This window comes from Diuraphis noxia, unplaced genomic scaffold (assembly GCF_037042655.1).
Source record: "Diuraphis noxia isolate RWA-SAM2 unplaced genomic scaffold, SU_Dnox_SAM2 contig0001, whole genome shotgun sequence".
Taxonomy (NCBI): domain Eukaryota; kingdom Metazoa; phylum Arthropoda; class Insecta; order Hemiptera; family Aphididae; genus Diuraphis; species Diuraphis noxia.
This window is the reverse complement of record NW_028301711.1, coordinates 75,188,193-75,204,104: the sequence shown is the minus strand read 5'-3', so window position 1 is coordinate 75,204,104 and position 15,912 is coordinate 75,188,193. Positions and strand designations below refer to the sequence as shown.

The following is a 15,912-nucleotide window of genomic DNA, read 5'->3' as shown; positions in this document are numbered from 1 at the left end:
CGTATACCTAGAGTGTACCAATTCCTATTATTTAATACTCTTTATCACTTCAGTTTAATAACTTTTTTTAATTCTTAATTTGCTCTGTTAATTATTATTATTAGAAGCATTCTATTTTGCCTACTATTATTACATTTAACAAAAACAATTTTTAATTTCAATAATATTTACTCAAAAATTGTTTTTTGTTCTCTTTACAACTAAATGTTTTCAGTTTTCTTTATTTTTTTTTTTTTAAGTGTCGATAAAAGTTTTTCGGCCCAATCAAAATACTTGAAAATTTAATACAAAGTGTCTTATAAGTTATTCTTATAGTAATAAAAAAATTATAAGAATACATATGCATAATTTTTTTTAATTAGCATTTAAATTTCAAATTTTGACTAAATACATAAAAATTACAACAATGTTCAAATTATCTTAGATAGAAATTCATAAAAGTTTTTCTTTTTAATTCTAAGATTTGAAAATTTAATAAAAGGCTTCTAACATATTTTTACAATAGCCGTTGAAAAATAAAATAAATATATAGCCACAATTTTTTTTACATGCATTCAAATTTTAATTTTGACAATATACGTAAAAATCACGAAAATTCGCAAATTATTTTAATATATGTAATATATTACATAGCTAGTAAGTCGTCAGTGTTAGTCATCGGTGGCCCAGGACAAATGTATATTTTGTGCATGCGTAAATATGTGGACCATATTACTTGGAACAGTTGAAACAACTAAAAAACTACTTGATTTAGGTTGGTCATTAAGTACCTAATTTAAGAATTTAACTAAATATATAAATGGTTAAGGGAACTCTCAAATATTGTCAACTAAATTTAAATGATAATCACAACTTAATTCAATAGCTGCAACTATGTTAATAACTAATTTAATAAATAACCAAATAAAAAGTTGTTATACGTAACATATTATATTTTTTTCTGTGTATAATTTTCATAATTAATGTTCTATTTTTGTTCTATTATTATAGACATTTGAAATTTGAATATTTCTCTATTAATGTGGATAAAAATTTTATTTCTTGGTAAAAAAACTTGTAACTTTAATACCAGTTTCATAGTCAAAACATATGCAAAACCAATAAGGAAACATTTTTTATACGCATTTGGCTGTAAGACGAAGTATTAAACTTAAAATAAAATAAACAATTCTAATTATTTTCTCGTGATTCAAAAATATAATTCGTAGAGACTTGAAACTTATTTACATAGGTATCAGGCATATTATATATTTTTATTTCTTTTATACATTATACCCAATGGTAATTTCAAAACATCAAAATTAATTTTATGCTTTTGTCTATTTATACTACGAACCTATTCACACCATATTACGGTATGGTGGTATATATTGACTCAAAAGTGAAAAGTTAATAACATTATTTAATATATAAATATTTTTATTATTGTATACTTAAACCTAATATAATTAAATATTTAATAAAAAAGCAGGTAAGACGTGGATGTCACTCTGCTGTACAGCAGGTAGGTTTATAAATGGGTTACTGTAATGGATGGAATTAATAATTTTGAATCCAATAATATTATATCATTGTATACGAAAAACGATTCTGAACGGAGACGGTTTATCTGTCTAGGATATATTATACAATTATTGAAAATTTTCAAATCTTAGATTTAAAAAGAAAAATTTTATGAATTTCTAGCTTAAAATAATTTGCGAATTTTCGTAATTTTTACGTATGTTGTCAAAATTCAAACTTTGAATGCTTATAAAAAATAATTCTGACTATGAATTACACTAATGACAAACTATGGAAAACTTAGTGTTGAATTTTTAATCCTTAAATATAAATACAAACAATTTTATGAATTTTGAACTACAATATTATAATTTGCAAATATTCATGGTTTTGACGAATTTTTGTCAATGGTTGAACTTCAAATGCTAGTAAAATAAATTATGACTAACGATTTAAAATTTTTTTTAGCTACAATAAGAACAATTCATAAGGAACCTTGTATTAATTTTTCAAGTTTTTTTAGTCAACCAAAATTTTTGAATTAAAACTTCTTTCTTGAAGTAAGAATGGAGAAAAAAATCGTCACGAAAAATGAAACGCCACGAAAGAATGAAACGGTGTATGAATACGTGTGTATGACTGCGACAGAAATCACTTGAATATTATATGTCCGAGTGTGACAGCACGTCATTTGCTTAGTGTGTTTTCTGTTTTTTCAATTCTACTCTCCTCTTTGTGAAAAAAGTGAGGTTACAAAATTGTATTGGTAGTGCTCAGTGGCGTGCCCAGGAAATTTCAATGGGGAGGGATATATGTTATAAATTGTTTAGTAAAAGTAGGTACATTTAAATTAATCATGGTTATCCAAACACAAAAATTGCTAAACATAATATGTACATTCATGCATATTGAGTATCATTCTACAATTAGAATTAATTTAAATAGCCACACACTATACACTATTGTTTAAATAAAATGACAACATTAAAGTAAAAACATTTATAACCTTTATTAAAATAATTAATATACAAAAGAAAAATAATTCTTAAAAACAACTTAGTTATTCGTTATTCCAAACGAAAATTTATATCTATACTTTTAGTCTACGTGATAAGCATGATCCATCATTCTATCTTATATCTTACCATAAACATAATTAATTATTAATTATTACTTAGAGGATTTATTACTCATGAACATGAATACATAATCACTGATCTATAATCAGTATAATCCCTATAGTGAATGTTTATAATAGCCAACGGGAAATAATTTATAAGCAATAACTTATTACTGATAATTTTAAAAGTAATATCCATATCCATATATAAATGTTTATAAATGTCTATGGCAATATCTAATAAGTTGAAGTTAACAAAAAAAAGCCAATGGGGGGGATATAACACCTAACCTGTGGGCACGCCACTGGTAGTGCTATTGAAAATTGTTTATTTTTTTAAATTAATATTTTCAGTGTGTATTTTATGTGTTTTTTTCGTACTGATTTTTTTCACTCCTCCCTATCACACTTTATGATTCAACGGACCCAATACTTATGAAAAAAAATACACATCATTATAAAATCAATACATTCATCACTTCGTTCAGAATCTAAAAGCGGGTAAGTGGGTATCACTCATTATTAAGCATAACTACAAAATAAAAAAGGCGGGTAAGTCGTGGATGTCGCTCTGCTGTACAGTAGGTTACTGTAATGGATGGGATCACATTTGAATGCAATGATAGGTATCATTGTATACGAAAAACAATTCTGAACGGAGATGATTTGTCAGTCTAGGATATATTATATTTAAATATTGTCATATATTCTATTTTGAAACAAATACATTATTTTTCAATTAGGACGTATTTTGAATAAGGCATGGTTAATCAATTTTTCCAAAAACATTGCATGTAGTTATCATAATTCATAATACTTTATATTATCATAGATATACATATACCTGGTTTGAGGATAAATCGTTATCATTACGCGATTTCATAAAAATTTAAAACTCAAACGCTCAAAACATTTTTCCTATAATGACGCTTCAAATTTTCTCTATAGATATTTGAAGCAAAACTTGGTGTTAAATTTTCTAACCTTAGATATAAATACAAACAATATTATGAATTTTGAACTACAAAATAATTTGCAAATATTCATGGTTTTGACGAATTTTTGTCAATATTTGAAATTCAAATGCTAATAAAAATTTAATTTGAATTTCCGGTGGACATTTTTTTTGTGATAAAGATTGACAAATTTGTAAGGAATCTTGTATTAAATTTTCAAATCTTAAATTTAAAAAGAAAATTTTTTATGAATTTCTAGCTTATAATAATTTGCGAATTTTCGTGGTTTTTACGTATGTGTCAAAATTAAAATTTAAATGTTTGTAAAAAAAAAATGTGACTTTACATTTCTTGTATTTTTCACCTGCTATTGTAAAAATATATTATGAGCCTTGTATTAAATTCTCAAATCATAGAATTAAAAAGAAAAACTTTTATGAATTTCGATCTAAGATAATTTGAAAATTGCCGTAATTTTTACGTATTAAGTCAATATTTGAACTATAAACGCTTATAAAAAAAAATTGTGCCTATGTATTCTTATAATTTTTTAATCACTATAAGAATAACTTATGAGGAACTTTGTATTAAATTTTCAAGTATTTTGATAGGGCCATAAAAATTTTATCGACACTTCAAAAAAAAAATTTCAGAAAAATTTAAAATTTCAGTCGTCTATAAATATCTCAAAAAAAGTCAAAAAATTTATTGAAAATTAAATCATGTATAGAAAATGCCTATCTAAATAACTTGTGAAATTTTCAAGTATCTACGACTTATACTTTTTGAATAATAACAAATATTTAAAATCGTTTCAGGATAAATCGTTATTGTTACGCTATTTCGTAAAAATTTAAAATTCAAACGCACTTAGAATTTTTCCTATAATGATGCTTCGAGTTTTCTCTATAGCTACTTGAAGGAAAACTTATAGAAAACTTAGTGTTGTATTTTTAATCCTTAGTTAAGAACGCAAACAATTTTATGATTTTTCAACTTCAAAATTACTTGCAAATTTTCGCGTTTTCGACAGATTTCGTAAAATTTTGAACTGTAAACGCTTATTAAAAAAAATTGTGACTTACGATTTTTAATTTTTTTTAGCTACAATAAGAACAACTCAAAAGGAACCGTGTATTAAATTTTCAATTTGTTTTGGTCGTCCAACAATTTTTTACCGACACTTCAAAAAAAAATTCACAAAAAAATTGAAAATTTCAGTGGTCTATAAATAACTCAAAAAAAGTCAAAAAATTTTTGAAAATTAAACTGTATATAGATAACACTAACATAAACATTTGGTGAAAATTTCAAGTATTTACAGTGATTAGGTTTTTGAATTACAACCATATAAAAAAATCGATTTGGTCGAAAACTGATTTTGCGTAAAAAATCCCGTTTTTCTGTCATTTTTTGTTTTGTTTTTCTCGATTTTTTTGAAAACTGTTGGAAAATGTTTACTTTTGACCTTTATAATGCACCAAGGATCTTAAATTTTACATCGGAAACCTCCCCCAAAGTTTAAATCAAAGCGACTAGTTATGCTGTACACACACACAAAAAAAAAAAAACAAACAAACATCATTGTAAAATCAATACACTTCGTTCAGAATCTAGAAGAAGTTTTACTTCCCCAGAGTGTAACTCACACACTTTCATTTTACCGACACTTCCAAAAAAAAATCGAAATTTCCAGTGATCTATAAATAACTCATAAATAATCAACATTATATGCGCTACGTTCAGAATCTAAATCGAATTTTTATATCATACTATAAAAATATTAGAAATCAAGAGTAATATTATGATAAAATGTACTATAACCACAGGTGTCAATATTAGTGTTGTTAGATATAGAATTCACGATGCCAAAACACCCACGACCACTGAACCGGGTCCTTGCGTTTTGCGTCTATTGCTCAACATTTGAGTCTCAACCGTTCCTAGCCTCACTGCCTCTGCAAATTTAATTGCCAATTAGCGCCTGTACATCACGGCACGCGGTAACCTTATTCTCTTTAGACGTCGTGGAAACCGTCATCCGTCACCCGTCTTCTTTCGACAACTTTTATCTTGGTTAGCGGCGATAACGATAAATTTAATCGTTTTCACGTCTGAACGTCGCGACTATAATGAACATAATAATAATAATATTATCGTCGCCGCCGCCGCCGCCGCCATCATAATCGATTCACCTGCACTCGTATTTATTTCTATTATTAGACCGATTGCGTGTGGGCCGTGTGGAGTTTCCATAACATCGTTATTATGAATTATAATCGTATTAATTCGCGTATCGTTGCATCGCCTCTCCAGCGCACACCAAGTCTCAAAGAGCAGCAGAGGACAACTTACTGTAATAAACGATTATCACAATAATATTACTTTCGCCGCGCAACGTTTTACGACGTCCAGTGGACAGTGAATAATCGGAAATCGCCGTGCATCAATTTATTTGAGTTCATCGATTTGAGTTTCGTCCAAAACATATTATTGTTCGACTAGGTAATAGGTATATAGGTGCATATATTATATATATATATAAAATAATATTATATTATATACACATATAATGTATTGTATACATATTATTATTATACTGATTGTTATATTTTCTTACTCGTTGTAGTTCACCCGTTGAAAAATAATTATTCTCGCGAACTCAATCAGTCAACCAGACAGTAATACAGTATAAATAATATCTTTCGTAATACGTTTCTGACGGAATAAAATCGATCGATCGTAAATGCTCGTTGTTAACATTGTTCGGGTTAATCCGTTTTATTTTTTTCGATTTCTGTTCAATTTTTGAGACAAATAGGTACGCGGTACAAATTAACATAACAATAATAAAATATTATGTCGAATCTGGATAACCCCTCGGCGCCAGCGACGGCGGCGGCTTACGAAGATGGCAGCAACCCGATGACGGAAATCGATGACGATTATTCTTATCGGGCCACCGGCAAAAACAATAAGGTAAAAACGTGAATAGTTTTTTACAAGTTTTTTAGAAAAAAAATTATGATGTTAACTTTAAATTTATATAAAACAACTATCAAGTTACACACAAAATTAAAATAATATTATTCAGGTATTTATTATTGTACCTATAGGTACCATATTATAATTTCTGAAATAAATCATATAAAATTGTTTGTAAAGTTTCGTAGAAAAAAATATGGTATAAAATTTAAAATAGGTAGTAATTGGTAGGAAGATTTCTATCCTTCCACTGAATTGACTGTCTTGATTAAAATCTTTATTTTTATTTTCTTGAAATTGTAAAGTTCTTACTTAAGTAACAAAATACCATAAAAAGAGTAAATATGACCTTAAAATTATAAAATATATTCTACTTTTAAACTAAAACGTTTAAATAGCTACATATTCAATAATTGATATTTTTAATCACACTTTCATAAAACATATTTTGTGCTTTCATAGCAATGTACCTATTAATTATATATAGCATACAGTAGGTACAATTGATCAGTTAAAATATTCAAATGCATACTAATTACAAACTGAGCCCAACTTATTTAAATATTCATAAATTACCTACAGTTTTAAGTATTATAAAGTTAATATTCAAGTTTTATGAATAATTATGTTGAATAATAATTTACCAAATTTTTAATAACTCAAATCAAAAACTATCATAATATAAAGGTCATAAATATTTATTTGCCAATAGATACCATTGACTTCTATTTTAATACTAATACTCAATACTTTTTTGTTACTTATAACAAAAATAAAATATTAAAGACAAATGATTCTCTTTGTCGTTAATCAGTTAATTAATTTACTTTTTGGAAATATTAATTGATAAAATTAATATTTTGAACTTTATTTTACCTCATTTAATAATAGATATTATATTATAATTTGTTGTAACTTATTATCATAACTAAATATTTGTCATTAATTAATATCCAGATTTAAATATCTACCTACACACTATAAAAAACATAAAACATGAAATATGTAAAATAAATAACTTATATAAAAACAAATCATAATTGGATTACTGACTTCATATGAAATATGTTTATAATTTATGCATAACAATTTATTTAATCCAAAAAAAGTATTTACCTACTAAAGTGTTTGATCAGCAATACTAAAGTTAGTAAATGATAAAACAATGATATGTAATACATCATACATGTATGTTATCTATATAATAAGTACCTACCTATGTATTTAAAAATATGTAACAGTATAACTTGTAATTATTAATTGATTCAGTGCGTTGAAAAAATTATATTATTATAATACATTGTAATTTAATCTTCATTTAAAATTATTCTATGTTTTTAAGTTTTCCGGAAGAAAAAAGCTAACTTTAACACCGGAACTTAAACAATTATCATCAAGTTTTGTGAACACACGGTGTCCATTCAGGTTTGTTTAAGCTTATATTATTATATTTTTAGAAATCATGGTTTTGCAAGCAAGTCGCTTTCACTTACAATTGTTGTTTTTTAGTGATTCAAGATTTATTTGTTTAAATGACTTCAAATATTTGAAAAATAAAGAGATTTCATTAGAAGAAAACATGGAACTCATTAGTGAGAACATATTAGTAGAAAGAAAATATTTCCAAGATGTTGTTGACAGTTTATTAAGTCAAGTGGTACAGCTGGAAGAAAATATTGACTTGAAAACAATCAAGATTGAAAACTTGCAACTGTACAACTCGGAAAAATTGAAAATTATTAACTCGCTTACAGTGGCGCTTAATGAAACCAAATGGAAGCGTGATACTATGCAACAGTTTTGTGAAGAACATGCACCAAATGTTCTTTATAAAAGTATGTTGTTAGTTAGTTGTGTTTTGGATAAAATATCGGTTTTTAAATCTAATCAAGATAAGCTAAATTCGTGTTTAACAAATTTGAAAGAAAATTGTCCGTTAGTTGAAGCAGTCAAACAGCTAAAATCTGGCTGTGACAAATGTATTAGTGTCATTGAGAAAGCTACTATCAGAGAGCTGTCTTACGCACTAATGAATGAGAAAAACTTCAATGACACAATAAAACACACCATTTACAATCTACAAAATTTCCAATTCAATGTACCACTTGACTATAATTCTGTTGTTGAAAAGATCGGTTTATTGAAAATCACTCAGGAAGGTGAACATAATTTAGAAAATATGATTGGTCTGTTGGAGTTGGTGAAGAATTTGTTCCAGAAACATCAATATCTAACAAATAAAATAATTTCACTCAACATGCAAAAAATTGGTCTGAAGTTACAACTTGATGAAATGGAAAATAATAGGAAGGAGCTTGAACTAAAGGCTATGACAGAAATCGAAGTTGTGGAGAAAAAAGAAGAATTATTAAATCAAAATGAATCGATGATTCAACAACATTGGGATGTAATGGACACTAGTCAAGAAATAGTAATGCAAACTCAAAGGGCTCAAGATATTGATCAAGAATTAGAAGATCTTCAAATAGAATACCACAGGTAAATTAATTTTGTTGCATTTAGATGATATTAATAATAAATTGTCAGTAGGTATATATGACAAACAATCTAGTGTAAAATGATTTTAAATATATAAAAATTGAACCAAATTTATTTACATTTACTTATATTTAATAATTTAAATTGGGTTTACTTAAGATTTTCCTAACCTTTTTTTTAAGTTTTTAAAAATTTTAATAGTTCATATTTTTAGTTAAAAATTTTATTGTATTTATTGTTATGACTATGATGTTTTGACTTTTCTCCAGTCACGACAAAGAAAACAGACAATTGAAAACAGATTTGTGTCATCTTGAAAATGAATTGGCAGAGTATCAGCTTAAATGTAAACAAATGGAAATTGAAAACAAACAAATTGAAATTGAGAAAATTGACATTTTAGAAGCATATGCCAAATATTGGGGACATTACAATGATAAACAAAAGATCAAATACACTGGTAGACTTATTAAAGACATAGATTCCATAACGCAGGTAATTAATATTGTATTTAATGCTAAAATTACTATCTAAAAAATTAAAAACTATCCTCCAAAGTTTAAGTCTTAAAATAAACCTACTTATGGAGAACAGTTACTCATTCTATTATTACTTTAAAATAAGAACAAAAATTTAACATAAACAATATTTTGGATATTACAATATATCTGTCTTTTATAATAATAAAGTCTGTTGTTATACAGATGTTTAAAAATATAAAATTAATATTTGTTATTTTATATTTAAAAAAGGATAGGTATTATATTATTTAAGATATCTTCTTCTAAAATATTATCCACTTTTGATTTTATAATTTAAGTCGAATAGTGATATTCAATCTGAATCAATGGGTTAAAATGCATTATTTATATAATTTTCAATTTCTCAACACTTCAACAGCCAATAAAAGACAGGTATATCTTGCATGTATTAAAGCTGTGAAATATCACATAATAATTAGTATTAAATATGTTTTAATTTTTTAACTGCCCACTCAAACATAAATTATGATAATTCTATGGAAATATATTTTACAAAATATATATACAGGATGTCCCACAGAGATCTGAAAAATGAAATAACTTTTATTCTAATCAATATTTTTAAAAAATTTCTTTTAAATATAATTCATACACTTGCGCTACATTTTTAGAATATATTTTTTATTTTTTAATACTGAAAATAAAAAACTTAAAAATTGATAAAAAAATTTTCCAAATATTTAATATAGCCAATTTGTAAATCTGATTTTTAGAAAAATGTATGTGGTAAAAACACTTATTTAAGTCAAATGGCTGAATTTTTTACAATTTTTTTAAATATCAATATTTTCGTTAAGTGAATTATAATTAATTATAGTAATTTATAGTTTATACATCACATATTATTAAAATAAATGCAATAAAAAAAATAATTATATTTTAACATGCACCTATTTAAAAATTTTCTTATAAAATATTTTTAAAAAACTTTATATTATTTGAAATTAAAATGTTTCTAACATAATACATAAACTAGATCGTAATTTACTTAACGAAAATATTAATATTTAAAAAATTGTAAAAAATCAGCCATTTGACTTAAATAAGTGTTTTTACCATATACATTTTTCTAAAAATCAGATTTACAAATTGGCTATATTGAATATTTCGAAAAAAATTTTTATCAATTTTTAAGTTTTTTATTTTCACTATTAAAAAATAAAAAATAAAAAATGTATTCTAAAAATGTAGCGCAAGTGTCTATGGATTATATTTAAAAGAAATTTTTAAAAAATATTGATTAGAATAAAAGTTATTTCATTTGTCAGAATATCAGATCTCTTTGGGACACCTGTATATATAAATTAATTTTTGATTTAAAATAATTATATGCTTGAATCCTTCATGATTCTGTTGCTTTGATTTTTAAAAATATTTTGCTCAATTAATATTATATTTCATGTATTCTTATAAATAAAATGAGTAGTGATAGATTAATTCAGAATCTTCAAAATGTTTATAAATACGATTTATGATAATCTTTAAATAGCTGCTTGTTTACAGTACTTTGCTCAAAAGATATTTGTAATTCTTATTAGCAAAATAATTTTTACCTACTATAGAGTATAAAAAATAATTAAGACTGAACAATTTAATTTTGTTGTTATTAAAGGAAATTAAATCATTAGAACTGGATTTTGAAAAACAAGTACATAACATAACATCTACTGTTCGAACTCCAGTTTTTAGTAAAACTCAATCAAAGTCTGAGAAAACAACACGGTCATATGGAGTTATTGATACATACAAACGTCCAAACAAAAGCTTGTTTCGGGAAGGTGTTGTCCGTAATTTACGTTACTAATGATCAAATTAGTTTACTTCAGTAATGTAAGATATTGTTATAGCATATTTTACCAACAGTAATTATTTTTAACTAGTGTTTCAAAAATATTAACACATAATACGATATACTTTTTATTTCTTCTGGGGACAATATTCTTATATTATATAGTCAAAAAATAATTGTTATTTTGACATAGTTCATTTGATTGTATATTTTAATATACATTATACAGGGCACAGTGCTATAGACAAGCTAGTCAAGCTATAATAATATGGTATAATATGAGAGAGGTTGTCATAATGATAATTAGGATTTGGAATTTATAGGATTCATAGAGCATATTATTCTGTATGCTCTCGATTTTTAGCAAACCTAGCTAGAACTCCAAACTATACGACGTTAAGTTCAAAAATTAAAAATGCATATTTTGCATATTTCGTTGAATTTAAAGAAGTAAATGCATATTTCTTGGTTTTCATACGTATATCATACATATTTTAAATTTTATAAAAAATTAATTTTTTTTTTTCTTAAACTATGTATTTTAAGTAATCTTCAATAATAATATAATAATGAAAAAATATTTTACTATTTTTCAATTCAATAAAATGTTAAATGTCAGTGGCGGATCCAGGGGGGGGATCGGGGCGATCGCCCCGATCCCCCGTTCTCTAAAAAACTTCATATCCATATACAATTTATTATGTATATTAATTATTAATTTTTGGAAACAGCCTCTATATTTACGTCTATGAAATACTACTGCCCCCCCACCCGTTATTTTTGGCTGGATCCACCCCTGTTAAATGCCAACCAGTTAAACGCCATACTTTAGTTTTCAATATTATCATTTTTGTGTATTGATAAATATAATAATTCCTAAGTAATAACGACATTATGTGTTTTTAGTTAATGAACTTTGATTAATATTTTGCATATTTATAGATATTTTTTTGCATATTTTGCCTATTCCATGTATATTTTATAATTTTTTTGTGCATATTTTGTCTTTTTTAACTCCTATAACTTCCGAACCCTAACGATTATGCATTATGTAATAAATACATTTATTTACTTTCCATGTTTAAAGTGGGTTTGAATCTCCTACCGCCCCCCCCCCTCGTGTCTATGGACATATTGGACATGATCAGTGTTCGGAACGTTCTAAAAAAATGAATTCGTTCACGTTCACGTTCAGTCATTAAAAAAAGAACTCGTTCACGTTCACGTTCATGTTTTTTCAAACGAACGCGTTCACGTTCACATTCTTTGAAAAAATGAACGCGTTCATAAGGTTGTTCATATAATTTTTTGTTTATAAATAGTTAACCAGCAGTTTGTATAAAAACCCATAAACATATAGGTCTCAACCCAAAAATAAAAACAATTTAGACTTTAGAGCATATACATTTTCTAAAGTATCTAAAATATATACATATTAACATATTATATTTATTAAATAGTAAATAAATTGAGCGTCTTTAAAATCGTTCAAATTCATTAAAAATATAAACGTCGTTCACGTTCACGTTCTATTTTTAAAAAATGAGCGACGTTCGCGTATCGTTCACTAACTATGAACATGAACGTGTGAACATGCGTTCATGAACGACATTCTTTCCAAACACTGGACATGATATAGTGAAACTGAAAGACCTGACAAATGAAATTACTCCTGTTCTAATCTATATTTAAAATTATATATATACATATAAATTAACTCATGGGCTACACTTACAATATAACTTATATATTTAATTTTAATTTTTTAAAACTGCAAATAAAAAATTTCAAAATATCTAATTACCTAGTCAATCTTTGAAAACTTAATTGTTAAATTATTTATTTATGACAAATGATTTTTTTAAATATCAAATTCTTTGAGATAAGTCTTTAAGTAATATTAAAAAATATATAAATTTATCTTTAACAATTATCTATTTTAAAATACTCAAAAAATATTTATTTATTTTTTAATTAATAATTTAAAATGAATTATACGGCTAGTTCAACTTTACTTCACAAAAATGAGATTTCAAATTAACTACATAACATGAACACATTTTTTACTATGATCATATTACAAATTGGCTAGATATTTTGAATTTTTCCAAAAAAACTATCAGATTTTAAATTTTATATTTTTAGTATAAAAAATAATTGTAAAAAATGTCATACTGTAATGGTATGAGAGTGTCTGTAAATGATATAAAATATTTATTATACATATATAATTATTAGAATTAGGTATTTCAATTTGTCAGTTCTAGTTGTTACACTATGTATTACATGACAACTAAAATTAATTTTAGATATTATAGGTAATAGTGTTGATTACAACTCATAGTTTATAGCTCTTAAGGCTTTGAAGACAAATTTTAAGAATGCATTAAATTGTTTAAAAGCTGTAACATTGATATAATTTGATATAAATTTGAGCCAAATCGTCTTTTTATAAAAATAGATCATAATATCAATTGTAAATTGGACAAATTGGTATTTTGCTATTGTCAAATATTGTCCTTTGTTAATAATATTACAATCTTAGACCATTTAGCATAGGTGTGTGCAGACCTTTTTGACTAGATGGGCCAAACCAATTATTTTGATTTAGATGTTTAGAATACTTAAAATATTTTATCAATTTAATTGTTCAATTTTCAATGTATTTAATTAATTATTATCATTCAAAATTTAATTTGTAATTGTGTTATTAAAGTATCATGATCAACATTTATCAGGGCGCAATATGTATAACAAGTTCAATACGGCTTTCATGGTAGACCATGACCTGACCTGTGCATACGCCTATGCTATTTAGTACCTGCTACATGTGAATAATATTTTAACATAAGCTAATTTAAACCCACTAATTTATTTTAATAAGATATAATTTTTTTTTAATATGTTTACAGATAGTGCTGTCAACTGCATTTTCATTACTCTACGACTGATTTTATTTTATTTACACAATCAATTACATATATTATGTTAATTTAATTAATTTTTTTTTATGTTATTTTTTTTCAATTTTAACATTCATATTTAATATAATAGATTTTGTGATATTTGTTTTAGAAACATATTTTTTTTTTTACATTTTTGAACTGTTACTATACTGTATGAAATTTAGTTGTTTTAATAATTATAATAAATAGGAGATGATTTAATTTTTGGTAAGCATTGTACCTCATAAAAATATATTCAAATGTTAGGGCCTACATGTTACTAGTGAATTAATAAATATGTTGGTATTGATTAATTGCTGGACAACATATGATCAATATGAAATTGTTAATTAATTACAAACCGATTAAAATTAGAATTATGAAAGTATTGTGTTTTTTTCAATTATTTTATTTGACAATAAAACAAAAATAATTAAAAATAATGATAGATTGTATATTATACTCATTTGTGAATTCCTAAATCCTTATATTTAAAATAAATTATTTTGATTACTGTTGTTGTGAAAATCTGTACTATCTACTTCATTTGTTTTAATTTGGTAATTTAAAATTAGTCTACAATTTCTTTAAGATGATGTGATACCCACATATTGTGTTGTCTCCATCTTATAAATGCATAATATAACAAATTTGATCAGCAGATCACGTTTTCCTCCATTAGCTTAAAAATTAGAATGAATTAACTATTTAATATATAGTATATTTACTTTATTTTAATTTTGAGCTATTAATTAAAATTAAAATTAAATAATTTATATATGTGCCCCCCCCCCGACCATTCAAAATATTGAAAATCCGCGCTCTCGAGCATACCGTTTTACTAGTTTTAATGTATACTTACATAATATTACTATTGCGTATTATTTTACTGTTATATATTTATTAATTAATTATTAATAGATATGGCATTAAAAAACCCTGACTCGCCTTCTATAGTCGAAAATATTTTTAAAAATCACAAAACTATAAAACTCTTTATATAAAAATTTTAATTAACGTTTTGAATTCGGTGAACGTGCGGTGGAGGTGGACATTGCTAATCATTATTGTCTTACAGCATTTATACTGTCCGAACACTCCGAACTATCAAAAATAATGCTGAATTAATTAAAGCAAGTATCCAAAATACATCAGTGAGGATAAGGTACTATTTAAAATATATTTGATCGATTCCTAAATCCTTAAATGGAGAACATGGAAAAAATGTTATGTTAGGGGATTGAGAACTGAACTCGACGTCTAGCGCCAGTAACTTTGAATATTATTCAAATCAAAGCTAAAATGCTAAATCGCTATTTAGTAAATTAAAAGACGAAAATGGGGAGTAGTCCTTTAATGTTAATAGAGGTTGGTTTGAGCGTTTCAAAAATCGTTTTAATTTTAATTATATAAAAGTTACTGATAATGGTGAAACTGCAAGCGATGCTTAATCTTCGTTGATGCTTCTATTCCAAAATAATATTTAATATATATCGAAATTAGTATTTAATTTTGACTAGATAGGACTTTTTGAAACGTATGCCTTCTAGAACTTAAGTTTCCCAAAAAGAAA

At 25.4% G+C, this 15,912-nt stretch overlaps 1 protein-coding gene across 4 annotated transcripts; it reads left to right on the top strand.

The window, feature by feature from the left end:
- Nucleotides 1-5,823: 5,823 nt before the first annotated feature.
- On the top strand, nt 5,824-14,782 carry LOC107164887 (uncharacterized). 4 transcript variants are annotated; one of them, XM_089217657.1, is made up of 7 exons: nt 5,831-6,084; nt 6,209-6,558; nt 7,907-7,989; nt 8,074-9,063; nt 9,333-9,558; nt 11,218-11,388; nt 14,307-14,782. In XM_089217657.1, exons 2-7 carry the CDS (start codon nt 6,439-6,441, stop codon nt 14,343-14,345), a joined length of 1,629 nt encoding a protein of 542 aa, XP_089073783.1. In that variant the 5' UTR covers nt 5,831-6,084; nt 6,209-6,438; the 3' UTR covers nt 14,346-14,782. The 4 variants fall into 4 exon arrangements, with proteins under 4 accessions (XP_089073785.1, XP_089073783.1, XP_089073782.1 ...); XM_089217656.1 differs by having other exon boundaries at nt 5,831-6,558; XM_089217658.1 differs by having other exon boundaries at nt 5,835-6,558; nt 11,218-11,435.
- Nucleotides 14,783-15,912: the final 1,130 nt, after the last annotated feature.